We start from the raw sequence: 15,316 nt of genomic DNA on the forward strand, positions 1-15,316 counted from the left end.
ACATGCAACAGTGGGCAGACAGCGTCCTTTGTCATTCCTCAAGAGAAGAGAAGAAGGAGTTGAGAAGATAACAGAAGGGAGATGACCTGACACCTGTAGCAGGTTGCAGAGCTGTGTGCGCTGAGTAGCTAACTGTCTCAGACTCTCTCATAGCTATTGCGGCCGTAGCTTCTTCTGGGCTTTGGTTGCTCTTTCTCTGGCTTTTACATGGCTTCTAAGAAGAAATTGGGTGATATTCGCAGAGAGGGCATTCGCAGGGACCGTGCGTGCTCCACGCGGGAGGAGTCGTCAGAGGGGCCGGGACGTCCCACCACCAGAGGGCGTTTCTCTGAGTCCTGGAAGAGGCTTAGCTCCAGGGGGGGCTCCACCAAGAGGGGTGCGCTCAACTCCCAGCAGCCACCGGTAAGACATGGAGAGGACTTACTGAGCCCTCCCCCCTCCAGGCTCAAACAATACCACGGGCCCTGAGCGTGGAGGTGGTTAGGCCTAGGTTGGGGGAAAGTAGGGGATAGTGAATTTGGTTGTATGGGTACAGGTGGAGGAGGGGCCAGTTTGAGAAGTCATACAGCGGTGAGGCAGGTTTGTTGAGGAGATTAGAAAGTGAGAAGTGGCAATGGTGGTATTGGGAATAATAGAGAAGACACCGGTTTTTTGGAAGTATTCATGAGATGGTTCCAAGCGTAGAAGAATGGGAACTTGTTTTGGGAGACTGGAATATGGAAAGAGGAGATGGGTGTATTTTTGGGAATGCTGAGTAGCCCACGAGCTGGTTAGTTTGGAGTTGCTATAGAGTTGGGCCTGGTTCAGAGAAAGAGAGCAACTTGTGACGAGGATATGGGTTAACCCCACCACGCTTCTTTTCCTCCTGTGGTATCTTCTCCAAGGCTTCAGAGTGTGTGCTTAAAGTTTCATAAGTGTTTGGCCAGGCATGTATGACTGAAGAGAGTTTCTCCACGGTGGGTCTGGGAGCAGTCAGCCACCACTCTGGATTGATCTGGTTCGGGGCCAGTCCTCCGTTCTATTTTTGAAATGTAGAACTTTATTGATGTTTCTGGATTGAGGTCAACAAAAAGAATGCTAGGGACTATGAAACCCCATCAGACATCTGACAACAGTATGATCCTAAATGCAGAGCGTGGAGAGATCAGGGGTTGTTGCGCTCGTTTTGATCCTGGGTCTAGCAACGGTCATCAAAATTGTTAAAAGGTTTTAAAAACGATTTTAATAAATGCAACAGCTGGACAATGAATGAAGATACTCAGACTTTTAAAATCAATTAGATATTAACTGAAGTATAGCACATAAAACATTGTACTGACACAGACAAGTAATGAATGGAGTTCAGGCATTTTGGTGGAAATTCAGGTATTACATTTATTGTATAATTGAACTTTTTTTCTTAATGCACTCGTATACATTTTCTTAGTATAAAATAAAGAAAACGATATGTGTATTTGCATACGTGAATAAAATAAGATAAAGGGGTTGGAACAAGGCAGCAACCACCAGCAGCTTGCTGTCACTATGTGGACCTGCGGTCACCCGCAAGTTGTCACATTCTCTTGCATAATTCAACAGGTGTGTCAAGAGAAGGACAACCATGTAATTGAACAATTTTAAATAAAAAATGCTTGGCTCTAGATTAGACCTATCTATACATACTTTACATCATAGCTTTTTTCAATACACTATTAAATCAACACCCACAAACGGAAAACCAATGTGGTCCATTGAGCCTATTTCAGCCATGACTGGAGTGTGCTTGACAGGTCATTCCAAATGTTTCCGTGGTCATTACGTTAACAGGAACAACCTAATGGCACAAGCAAGAGTGGGAAAGAGTCACCAGAGTAAAATTAAAGCAATCAAGCAAGATTTAAGTGACTAAGTGGATTTTGCACATCTCAAACACAGGAAATAGATATCCTCACGTGGGCGGGGCATGTGTGTTGCTATTGAATCAGGTCCATCCTGTCCATGTAATCTTATTCATTACGACCTAGAAGTAAAAACTAGATCCTAGATCAGCACTCCTGCTCTGAGACATTTTATGACTAATGTCCCAGAACTACAGCTAATAATGCAATACCATGTCCAAAGAGAAATGACACATGCTGAAACAATAACTGCTGTTTTACCAGCAACGATTGTGATGAGTTGAGTCAGTGTACACAGAAGCATAGAAAGACGAGAATAGGACAGGTGACGATAGAACGTGTATGTGAGAGATAATACTGTAGGTGCATTAGCCCCATAGGGATTTGTTGGCTGAGAGTGTGAGGATCTCAAAGCTTCGATGCTCCAGCTAGGTGACCCTTCATCATTATGATCTATTATGATCATGAGTGTCTGAGTGATTCTGTGTGTGAATGTGTGTGCGTCCGTGTATGTTTGTGGTGCGTGCGTGTATGCCATCTCGTTGAGAATTCCCTGCAGGCTATACAGCCATCTGGTGTGGCGCGGTTGCCTTCCGCTCAGCACATTTAGGTCATAACTATACCCTCTCAACTTTCTACGTAAAAACACTAAGGGGTGCTCATTATTGTTTTGTTTTTGTGTATGTGGGTTCGTGCATTTATATCGGTGGGATGTGTTGTAGTGGTGTAATTGTTAGTGATCATAATGTCTGATTCCTTGCCAGCAGCACATTCATTTTCTCTGGTGGTGCTTGACTAAAATGAGCACCATTTAATCTCACAGGGGGATTATGTTAATTGTGGTGGTGGATGAAAATAATCCCCCACACACACAACACCCCCGACAACCCCATCCCTTCATCATTCCTACATTGCTGATACCAAGGCACCACCAATACCAGAAGGACAACCGACTCTGCAGTACATCACCAATCAGGTGGCCAGACGGAAGCCACTCCTCAGGAAAAGGCACATAACAGCCCACTTGGAGTATGCCAAAAAGCACCTAAAGGAACCAAGATTGAACTCTTTGACATGAATGCCAAGCGTCATGTCTGGTGGAAACCAAGCACAGCTTATCACCTGGCCAATACCATCACTACGGTGAAGCACGGTGGTGGCAGCATCATGCTGTTGGGATGTTTTTCAGTGGCAGGGAATGGGAGACTAGTCAGGATCGAGGGAAAGATGAACAGAGCAAAGTACAGAGAGATCCTTGATGAAAACCTGCTCCAGAGCACTCAGGACCTTTGACTGCAGCAACGACCCTAAGCACACAGCCAAGACAACACAGGAGTGGCTTCCTGACAAGTTTCTGCATGTCCTTGAGCGGCCCAGCCAGAGCCCGGACTTGAACCCAATCTAACATCTCTAGAAAAACCTGATAATAGCTGTGCAGCGACGTTCCTCATCCAACCTGACAGAGCTTGAGAGGATCTGCAGAGAAGAATGGGAGAAACTTCCCAAATACAGGTGTGCCAAGCTTTTAGCATCATACCAAAGTAGACACAAGGCTGTAATCACTGCCAAATGTGCTTCAACAGATTAAAGGATCTGAATACTTATGTAAATGTGATTTTTCTGTAAATTAAAAAAAAATGTTTTTGCTAAAAAAAAATTAAAAAGTGTTTTTGATTTGTCATTATGGGTTGTATGTAGATTGATGAGTGGGAAAAAACACATTTAATCAATTTTAGAATAAGGCTGTAATGTTACAAATTGTGGAAAAAGTCAAGTGGTCTGAATACTTTCTGAATGCACTGTATCACTATCGTCAACAGACTTTTTGATGGGGATTTTTGTATTATGTTCACTTGATTTTCAGGGGGCACGACAATTTTTGGCTAAGGGTTAATAAGGGAGTAAAACAATGGTATATTTTAGATTATGATGGGGTTAAGATTAACAAAATTTGAGGTATTCAGAATCATAAGTGCTATTCTTCTTCATATATCACTCATTTGCATTATCAAAACTGTCAAATAGGGCCTTTTAAGAAACTGTATGAGACAGATTTGAATTCAGTAGTATTTCACTGCGGACTAAGATTAGCCAATTTGTAAATCATTAGCCTCAAGGAACGCTTCTCTCTAATTAAAGGGAAAATGGCTAGTTCGATGCATGAAACCGAGAGAGCCATCTAAGAGACAGATCACTGGGTGCCTAAAGACACCGATCCCCAACCATCCTCTGACTACAAATGAGGCAAAGCAACAACAACAAAAAACACAATTTATATTGGGTCAAACTGAACTAAATGAATTTCTTATGAAATACACAGATTTCTTTGAACAAGCTTTTTTTCCACATACTTTTGATTTTACGCTCCATTGATGATAGGTGGCCCTTTCAAAAATGTATGCACTGAGCACAGCACTGCACCACTAGGAATGGAACACAGATACTGTATGTTCTAATTAACATCTTCTTCGCCTTACAGCACACATGCTTTTAGAACATGGTGCTGGAGTGGTAGTGCTTGGATTGGAAGGTGGGGGGTTGTCCATGGACACCCTTGGCAACAGTAACTTGGAAACAGAATAAGTTATTTATCCATGAGGGTTTGTTTTAGCATTAATGCTTGTTGGTAAGTTTTATCTGGTGGGAGAACTTGCTGGGAAGACATCATGCCTTATTGGAGTGAAGGAAGTCAGAATGTGTTGAATAAATGCATGATTACGGTAATGATATGGGGCATGGTTCTGAATGGAGCTCACTCTGAGGGGTTGGATACACTCTTTAAAAAAAAGGGTTCCAAAATAGTTATTTGGCTGTCCCTATAGAATATCCCTTTTTGGTTCCAGGTTGAACCCTTTTGGGTTCCATGTAGAACCCTCTATAGAAAGGGTTCTACATGAACCCAAAAGGAAAGTTCTACATGGAACCCAAAAGGGTTCTACCTAGGGCTGTTAGTGACCAAGGACATCAACCACCCGAGTCACTGCCTGTTCACCCCGCTATCATCCAGATGGCGAGGTCAGTACAGGTGCATCAAAGCTGGGACCGAGAGACTGAAAAACAGCTTCTATCTCATGGCCATCAGACTGTTAAGCAGCCATCACTAGCACATTAGAGGCTGCCTATAGGCATAGACTAGAAATCACTGGCCACTTTAAGGAATGGAACACTAGTCACTTTAATAATGTTTACATATCAGGCATTACTCATCTCATATGTATATTCTGTAATCTATAGTATTCTACGGTATTTTAGTCACTTAATGTTTACATATCTGGCATTACTCATCTCATATGTACAGTGCCTTGCGAAAGTATTCGGCCCCCTTGAACTTTGCGACCTTTTGCCACATTTCAGGCTTCAAACATACATATATAAAACTGTATTTTTTTGTGAAGAATCAACAACAAGTGGGACACAATCATGAAGTGGAACGACATTTATTGGATATTTCAAACTTTTTTAACAAATCAAAAACTGAAAAATTGGGTGTGCAAAATTATTCAGCCACTTTAAGTTAATACTTTGTAGCGCCACCTTTTGCTGCGATTACAGCTGTAAGTCGCTTGGGGTATGTCTCTATCAGTTTTGCACATCGAGAGACTGACATTTTTTCCCATTCCTCCTTGCAAAACAGCTCGAGCTCAGTGAGGTTGGATGGAGAGCATTTGTGAACAGCAGTTTTCAGTTCTTTCCACAGATTCTCGATTGGATTCAGGTCTGGACTTTGACTTGGCCATTCTAACACCTGGATATGTTTATTTTTGAACCATTCCATTGTAGATTTTGCTTTATGTTTTGGAACATTGTCTTGTTGGAAGACAAATCTCCGTCCCAGTCTCAGGTCTTGTGCAGACTCCATCAGGTTTTCTTCCAGAATGGTCCTGTATTTGGCTCCATCCATCTTCCCATCAATTTTAACCATCTTCCCTGTCCCTGCTGAAGAAAAGCAGGCCCAAACCATGATGCTGCCACCACCATGTTTGACAGTGGAGATGGTGTGTTCAGGGTGATGAGCTGTGTTGCTTTTACGCCAAACATAATGTCTTGCATTGTTGCCAAAAAGTTCAATTTTGGTTTCATCTGACCAGAGCACCTTCTTCCACATGTTTGGTGTGTCTCCCAGGTGGCTTGTGGCAAACTTTAAACAACACTTTTTATGGATATCTTTAAGAAATGGCTTTCTTCTTGCCACTCTTCCATAAAGGCCAGATTTGTGCAATATACGACTGATTGTTGTCCTATGGACAGAGTCTCCCACCTCAGCTGTAGATCTCTGCAGTTCATCCAGAGTGATCATGGGCCTCTTGGCTGCATCTCTGATCAGTCTTCTCCTTGTATGAGCGGAAAGTTTAGAGGGACGGCCAGGTCTTGGTAGATTTGCAGTGGTCTGATACTCCTTCCATTTCAATATTATCGCTTGCACAGTGCTCCTTGGGATGTTTAAAGCTTGGGAAATCTTTTTGTATCCAAATCCGGCTTTAAACTTCTTCACAACAGTATCTCGGACCTGCCTGGTGTGTTCCTTGTTCTTCATGATGCTCTCTGCGCTTTTAACGGACCTCTGAGACTATCACAGTGCAGGTGCATTTATACGGAGACTTGATTACACACAGGTGGATTGTATTTATCATCATTAGTAATTTAGGTCAACATTGGATCATTCAGAGATCCTCACTGAACTTCTGGAGAGAGTTTGCTGCACTGAAAGTAAAGGGGCTGAATAATTTTGCACACCCAATTTTTCAGTTTTTGATTTGTTAAAAAAGTTTGAAATATCCAATAAATGTCGTTCCACTTCATGATTGTGTCCCACTTGTTGTTGATTCTTCACAAAAAAATACAGTTTTATATCTTAAAGTTTGAAGCCTGAAATGTGGCAAAAGGTCGCAAAGTTCAAGGGGGCCGAATACTTTCGCAAGGCACTGTATATACTGTTTTCTATACTATTCTACTGTATCTTAGTCCGTTCCACTCTGACATCACTCTTCCATATGCATATAGTCTTAATTCATTCCTACTTAGATTTGTGTGTATTGGGTATATGTTGTGTAATTTGCTAGATATTACTTGTTAGATATTATTGCGCTGTCGGAGCTAGAAGCACAAGCATTTCACTACACCCGCAATAACGTCTGCTAATCAAGTGACGTGACCAATAAAATTTGATTTGATTTGTATTACTGCTTCACCGGCAGTCACGGTATTTAGGCTTCTCCATGCTCTGATGCTGCTGATGGTCATTAGTGTCCCTCTAATCAATATTAAATCAAGAATAGTCTGATGGGTGACAATATTGGCCTATCACTTGTGAATGATATATTATCACTTGTGAATGATGCCCAGTTTGAGTGCAGTAAGGCAGGAAACAGCGCATGCCTTTTTTGGCGACTTTTTCAAATCATAGTTGCAAACCTAAATGTAGCCTAGCCCATATGTTTTGATCTGGTTTGTATCACAACTAAAGTGGCCAAATTAACTTCTTAAAATGAAGCACATTAACCACTTTACAATGGGTGTAGAGCCTAACTGGAATACATATGCAGCGCGTGAGGTTCAAATTTGGGGAAGACAATTTTTCGCCATAAAAATGCACTTTTGTAATAAAAGCATTACATGCATTATGGCATTTGAGGTCACTTTTGAGAATGGTATTTTACAGCTAATTGATTGCTTATAGCCTACTGCTGTGTGTGCATTGCTGCACTTATAATGTAAAGAAATAGCCTGATAGTTTATCAACATTTTAAGTTAAACGTTCTGATCTGTTGTGTCAGCTTCAATGCTTAGATGCTAATGGTTGTAATATTTGGGATCTATCCTATCCCACAAGTGTCTCAGACTATGTTTGGAATATTTATTTCTCACACAGAATAGAATAGTTTGGGCCTCCCGAGTGGCGCAGCAGTCTAAGGCACTGCATCACAGTGCTCGATGTGTCACTACAAATCCGGGTTCGATCCCGGGCTGTGTCGCAGCCGGCCGCGACCTGGAGACCCATGAGGCGGCGCACAATTGGCTCAGTGTCGTCTGGGTTAGGGGAGGGTTTGGCCGGCAGGGATGTCTTTGTTCCATCGCGCACTAGAGACTCCTGTTGGATATCATGAAATTGGGGAGAAAAAGGGTTAAAAAGAAATAGAATACAATAGGTCAACTTTTGTACGATGGGGGATAGTAGATTGACAAAAGGTAGTGCTTTTGCGGTTCGTTAGGCCTACTCATCTTGTTGGCTGACGAAAATTAAATGTGGACAAATCTTCCAATATCTTCAATATGCACCTCGGAATTGGATAAGGGCATCCCGAGTGGCACAGGGGTCTAAGGCACTACATGGCAGTGCTAGCTGTGCCACTAGTGATTCTGGGTTTGAGTCCAGGCTCTGTCACAGCCAGCCACGACCGGGAGACCAATGGGGCAGCGCACAATTGGCCCAGCGTCGTCCGGGTTAGGGGAGGGTTTGGCCTGCAGGGATGTCCTTGTCCCATCGCGCACTAGCAACTCCTGTGGCGGGCCGGGTACAGTACACACTGACACGGTCGCCGGGTGCATGGTGTTTTCTCTGACACATTGATGTGGCTGGCTTCCGGGTTAAGTGGGCATTGTGTCAAGAAGCAGTGCTGCTTGGTTGGGTTGTGTTTCGGAGGACACACGGCTCTTGACCTTCGCATTTCCCGAGTCCGTATGGGAGTTGCAGTGATGGGACAAAACTGTAAGACCTAACATGAGGACAACTCAGAGTATCAAGATATGGTATCAAGATGGCACCAAAGAACATGGCTGACGTTTTACATTCTCCCAAACAATTGTGCAATTTTGTTATTTTTTTGCGAGTTGTTTAACTTATTGTGGACATAATGTTGCTGCTACCATCTCTTATGACCTGAAATAACTTTGAAACATCACAAAAGCGATTACTCACCGCAGACTGGAAGAAACTGTTTCCTTTAACGAGCCGGACGAGAAGGATATCCTGCTTTCACTGGAACAGGCTCAGATCCACGCCTTTTGCGTGAAGAAAAGACGGACGCAGGAGACGCAGATCGGGGATCCTTCTGAGTAGCCGGAGGTGAGCCAGTGAACTCCCAATGCCTTCCATTCTCCTTGCTAACATGCAATCATTACAAAATAAAATTGATGACCTACTATTAAGATTATCCTACCAACGAGACATTAGAAACTCTAACATTTTGTGGCTGAATGAAGAAACAGACAATATACTGTAGAGCTGGCATGATTTTCCATGTACCGGCAGAACAGAGACGCTACCTCTGGTATGACGAAGGGTGGAGGTGTGTGACTTTTTGTCAATAACAGCTGGTGCGCGATGTCTAATATTAAAGAAGTCTCAAGGTATTGCTCGCCTGAGATAGTGTAACCTTATGATAAGGTGTCGACCACACTATCTACCAAGAGAGTTCTCATCTGTATTATTCGTAGCCGTCTATTTACCACCACAAAGCGAAGCTGGCACTAAGACCGCTTCAACCAACTCTATAAGGACATAATCAAAGACGAAAATGCTCACTCAGAAGCGGCGCTGCTAGTGGCTGGGGACTTTAATGCAGGCAAACTTAAATCAGTTTAACCAAGTTGAGTTTCACATGTGCAACCAGGGAAAAATAATCTTAGGCAACCTTTATTCCACACACAGGGACGCGTCCAAAGCTCTCCCCCGCCCTCCTTGGCAAATCTGATCACAATTATCTCCTCCTGATTCCTGCTTACAAGCAAAAACTAAAGCAGGAAGTACCAGTGACTCTCTCAATATGGAAGTGGTCAGATGACACGGATGCTACAATACAGGACTGTGTAGCTAGCACAGACTTGAATATGTTCCGCGATTAATCCAATGGCATTGAGGAATACACCACCATCGACTTCATCAATAAGTGCATCGATGACGTCGTCCCCACAGTGACTGTACGTATATAACCCCACCAGAAGCCATGGATTACAGGCAACATCTGCATCGAGCTAAAGGCTAGAGCTGCCACTTTCAAGGAGCAGGAGACTAATCCGGACACTTATAAGAAATCCCACTATTCCCTCAGACGAACCATCAAACAAGCAAAGCTTCAATACAAGATTAAGATTGAATCCTACTACACCTGCTCTGACGCTCGTCGGATGTGGCAGGGATTGAAAACTATTACGGACTACAAAGGGAAACCCAGACACGAACTGTCCTGTGACGGGAGCTTACCAGATGAGCTAAATGCATTTTATGCTCGCTTCGAGGCAAGCAACACTGAAGCATGCACGAGAGCACCAGCTGTTCTGGGCCAGACATATTACCAGAACGTACACTCAAAGCATGCGCGGACCAACTGTCAAGTCTCTTCACTGACATTTTCAACCTCTCCCTGACCGAGTCTGTAATACCTACATGTTTCAAGCAGACTAGCATAGTCCCTGTGCCGAAGGAAGCAAACGTAACCTGCCTAAATGATTACCGCCCCGTGGCACTCACGTCGTGAGCCATGAAATGCTTTGAAAGGCTGGTCATGGCTCACATCAACAGTATCCTCCTGGATACCCTAGACCCACTCACCGCCCCAACAGATCCACAGATGACGCAATCTCAATCACACTCCACACCACCCTTTCTCACCTGGACAAAAGGAACACCTATGTGAGAATGCTGTTCATTGACTACAGCTCAGTGTTCAACAACATAGTGCCCAGGAAGCTCATCACTAAGCTAAGGACACTAAACACCTCCCTCTGTACCTGGATCCTGAACTTCCTGACGGGCTGCCCCTAGGTGGTAAGAGTAGGCAACAACACGTCTGCCACACTGATCCTTAACACTGGGGCCCCTCAGGGGTGTGTACTTAGTCCCCTCCTGCATTCCCTGTTCACTCACGACTGCGTGGCCAAACACGACTGCAACACCTTCATTAAGTTTGCTGACGACACAACAGTGGTAGGTCTGATCACTGACAACGATGAGACGGCCTATAGAGAGGAGGTCAGAGAACTGGCAGTGTGGTGCCAGGACAACAACCTCTCCCTCAATGTGAGCAAGACAAAGGAGCTGATCGTGAACTACAGGAAAAGGCTGGCCGAACAGGCCCCCATTAAAGTCGACGGGGCTGGAGCGGGTCGAGAGTTTCAAGTTCCTTGGTGTCCACATCACCAACGAACTATCATGGTCCAAACATACCTAGACAGTCATGAAGAGGGCATGAGAAAACATTTTCCCCCTCAGGAGACTGAAAAGATTTGGCATGGGCCCCCAGATCCTCAAAAGGTTCTAGAGCTGCACCATCGAGAGCATCCTGACCGGTTGCATCACCACCTGTTATGGCAACTGCTCAGCAGTAAGGCGCTACAGAGGGTAGTAGGAACGGCCCAGTACATCACTGGGGCCAAGCTTCCTGTCATCCATGACCTATATAATAGCTGGTGTCAGAGGAAAACCCATAAAATTGTCAGAGACTCCAGTCACCCAAGTTATAGACTGTTGTCTCTGCTACCGCACGGAAAGCAGTACTGGAGTGCCAAGTCTAGGACCAAAAGGCTCCTCAACAGCTTCTACCCCCAAGCCATTAGACTGCTGAACAATTCATAAAAATCGCCACCGGACAATTTTCATTGATCCCCCCTTGTACAATGCTGCTACTCACTGTTTGTTTGTTACCTATGCATAATCACTTCACCCCACCTACATGTACAGATTACCTCAACTAGCCTGTACCCCTGCACACTGACTTGGTACCGGTGCCCCCAGTATATAGCCCCGTTATTGTTATTCTTATTGTGTTACTTTTTATTATTACTTTTTATTTGATCCTACTTGGTAAATATTTTCTTCTACTTGAACTGCGCTGTTGGATAAGGGCTTGTAAGTAAGCATTTCACGGTGAAGTCTACACTTGTTGTATTCGGCGCGTGTGGCAAATGAAGCCTGATTTGAGTATGCTATTCTGTTCTTCTGAAATATACTACATTTTCTTCATTTCATGTTTCTTTGGACCTGTCTAAAATAAATAATGGATTTGTTGTGACGGTGTAAGCTATATTACATGGATTTATTAGACTTTTTAAAAATGTAGTAGTTCCAAAGGTCTGCATCAGTGGCTTGTAGGCTATGCGTGGAAGCCAGGAGATGCCAAATGAGTTTATGTTAATTAACGGTCAATCACTGTGATACTGGCAGTTATTTGCTTGACAATCACCGGCTGACATAATTTCATGACTGCCACAGGGCTAGTTCCATACTTCAAATATGAGATGTTCTTTTCTAGTATATCTTAAGAATACTATAAATATACCATCACACTTCAATGCACTTATTAAAAGTGTACTTTAAATATTTTAATATACTATACATATACTATCATAAACTGCCAATACACTTCTTAAACGTGTACTTTAAATTAATTGTTTTTTATTCTTTATGTATACTATAAATATACTATCATCAACCTTTAAATGCATTGTTTTACATTTTTTTGTTCACTATCATTATGCTTAAACACACTCATTAAAAGTGTACTTCAATGTCATATGCTTTAATTGTAATTTAGTATATTCATTCAAAATACACTTGGAGTTGTTTTTTTGGTTGAAGCAAATATATTATTTTATGAAACTCTGCTTGTGATTGATCAAGCACACTATAAGTATAATTTCAGTGTCAATAAGGTGTTTTAAAGTACTTTCGGAAATCCACATAAGGGAACATCCACAGCTGAGGAACATGCTTCCTGAGAGTATACTCAAGAAAATATACTTAAAATATACTTTTTTGAAAGAATGCTTAACTTAAATGTGATGAGTCCAAATGTGAGATTTTTGGTTCCAAACATCGTGTCTTTGTGAGACGCAGAGTAGGTGAACGAATGATCTCCGCATGTGTGGTTCCCACCGTGAAGCATGGAAGAGGAGGTGTGATGGTGCTTTGCTGGTGACACCGTCTGTGATTTATTTAGAATTCAAGGCACACTTAACCAGCATGGCTACCAAAGAATTCTGCAGCGATACGCCATTCCATCGGATTTCCTGTTAATGGGACTATCATTTGACAATGACCCAATACACCTCCAGGCTGAGTAAGGGATATTTGACCAAGAACCTAAAATATAAAATATATTTTGATTTGTTTAACACTTTTTTGGGTTCTACATGATTCCATACGTTTTATTTCATAGTGTTGATGTCTTCACTATTATTCTACAATGTGGAAAATAGTAAAAATAAAGAAAAACCCTGGAATGAGTAGGTGTGTACAAACTTTTGACTGGTACTATATTTCACCTAATTTGAACATTCTGTCATAAAGAGCACATGTTCAACTTCATAAAAATGTAATATAACAGGCTTAAAAAATGCAATATTGGTGCTCTATTTCTACTTAAATTATCAAAAGGATGCAAAACTTTTCATGGAACGACCCAGGGATGTCCTGTCTTAGGTAATGTTCAATAGGGAACACAGCAGCAAAATGTTTCAAAACATTGTGCAACAGAACCCAAAAAATTGGACGAGTTCAGATTGTACCTCAAGCCGTTTCAGTCCGTTGTGCCAAATGAATACAACCCCGGTGTGCTAGAAACACACCTGCCGCACGCTCTGCTTCAGGCTGCTGGCTGCATGTTGCAAAGCACGTCCAGGTGCGATGGCCGGGAAGTACATGCTGTCATAAAGGCTATTACCTTAGCTACGTGCCTCAGGGTTCACTTTTATTACACCCATTCCTATTAAATGCTAAATACACTGTCACCCTGACAACGCTGTGGTCTCGACGACTAATGCAGAATTTATGTCAGGCGAGCGTGGCATTTTGTTTTTATCCAGAGTGCGGTAGGCTAGCGATATTGATGGGGCACAGGGATGAGAGTGGGAGTGGTGACAGAGAAAATAGATCCATTTGCTCTGTCCCAGGGGTTTTATCATGGTAACCATTCGTTTCACCTGACTGGCTGAGTTCATCCAGATCAGTGGGCAGGAGCTGCCCCGGAGGCAGCAAGGCCTAAACTAAACATTAAAAAGCAATCATCCCACCAGGCAGAATCAGACTGAGCCAAGGTGAACCAGACTTGACCAGCTTGACCCTATGGAGTTTGGGTTGAAAAAGCATTCAATTCCAGATTTCGTAAAGTGCTTGTCAAAATGTCATTGTCACAGAAGGCTCAGCCAAAATATCTGTGGTCTAAATCCTTTCACCAAGTAAGCTATTATAAGAATATGTTGAAGATAAATACACAACGCAGAGGACAAGAGGACTAAAAACTAGAGTACTAATGGTCAATAGCGAATTGTAAATAGGAGTTGGGTTTCAGTTCAACATCTGTTAGAATCTGTGGAAAGTCACTCCTGAACTCAGAGCGACGTGTGCTACGTGTGCCACGTTTTCATTGGTCTGTACATTGAGTCGGGAGCAGGATACTGGTTATTTGGCCATTGGCCAAGTTGTACTGCAAGGACTTCTGATTGGTCAACCCCAGGCTAGGGTGGGGGGTTATAAATGGCATCCTGTTCCTTTGTTCGGTGGGGAAAAGCTGAGGACAGGGGAGACTGGACATCTGAACATATACCACCCAGCATAGCATCTTGATTTGTCCTCTCTGAATAAACCTATTTTTCTCCCCCCGATTTGCTTTGGAGTTTGTGCTGATGAATAACATAAATTGATAACACATTGATTTGACAGGATAGAGGAAAACTATGTAAGGTTTAACCATTCTTTTACCAGGCATGTAAGAGTTGCCAGAAAGAATTTGACTTGAAATTATACAGTAGTTGTTGTGCATTATTACAGTAGCCACTCACTTTGCATTACTGTAGCTTTAGTGTTAAAGAGCCACTCTATGCCACTGTAACTTCAGTGTTATACTGAATGACTTTTCATGACTGGATCCTTGATTTAGAGCTATATCTGGACATAGTTTGTTGACTCCGGGGATTAAATCATCCTTAGCTGTGAAGCTAATCTGTGTTTCCCTGTGTTTTTCTGAGTTCCATTTGGTGACAGGGGATATAGCTTAGCACTGGCACTGCCAGATGGGCACATCTGTACTAGCCACCTACTTCCGTCTCCTCCACCACACCTCACTGCTGAATGTTGCAGTCCCCCCCCCCCCCCCCCCCCGCCACCCCCCCCCCCCCCCCCCCCGCCATATTTTATTATTTGTAAAAAAAAAAAATCTGTTTTTGCTTTGCATTATGGGGTATTGTGTAGATTGATGAGGAAACTGTTTTATTTAATCATTTTTCTCTCTCCATTGTTGTGCAGTTAGTTTACACCTGCATATGATAAAGCATATGATAAATAAAATGTGATTTGATTTCACACACACACACACACTCGCACACACACATGCACTCGCACACACACATGCACTCGCACACACACATGCTTTTCTCATGGTTCTATTTAAAGTAATGTTCTCACATTGTTCTGAGAACGTTAAGAAACAACGTTCTTCTTTGAGAAT

At 42.8% G+C, this 15,316-nt stretch overlaps 1 protein-coding gene across 1 annotated transcript in view; it reads left to right on the plus strand.

Moving 5' to 3' along the window:
• Window positions 1–207: 207 nt before the first annotated feature.
• Window positions 208–15,316, plus strand: part of LOC139389305 (transient receptor potential cation channel, subfamily M, member 3) — a 286,121-nt gene continuing 271,012 nt past the window's right edge. Inside the window, 1 exon segment of the mRNA XM_071135930.1 lies at window positions 208–402. Coding sequence (XP_070992031.1) covers window positions 208–402 — 195 coding nt within the window.

This window comes from Oncorhynchus clarkii, chromosome 30 (assembly GCF_045791955.1).
Source record: "Oncorhynchus clarkii lewisi isolate Uvic-CL-2024 chromosome 30, UVic_Ocla_1.0, whole genome shotgun sequence".
Classification (NCBI taxonomy): domain Eukaryota; kingdom Metazoa; phylum Chordata; class Actinopteri; order Salmoniformes; family Salmonidae; genus Oncorhynchus; species Oncorhynchus clarkii.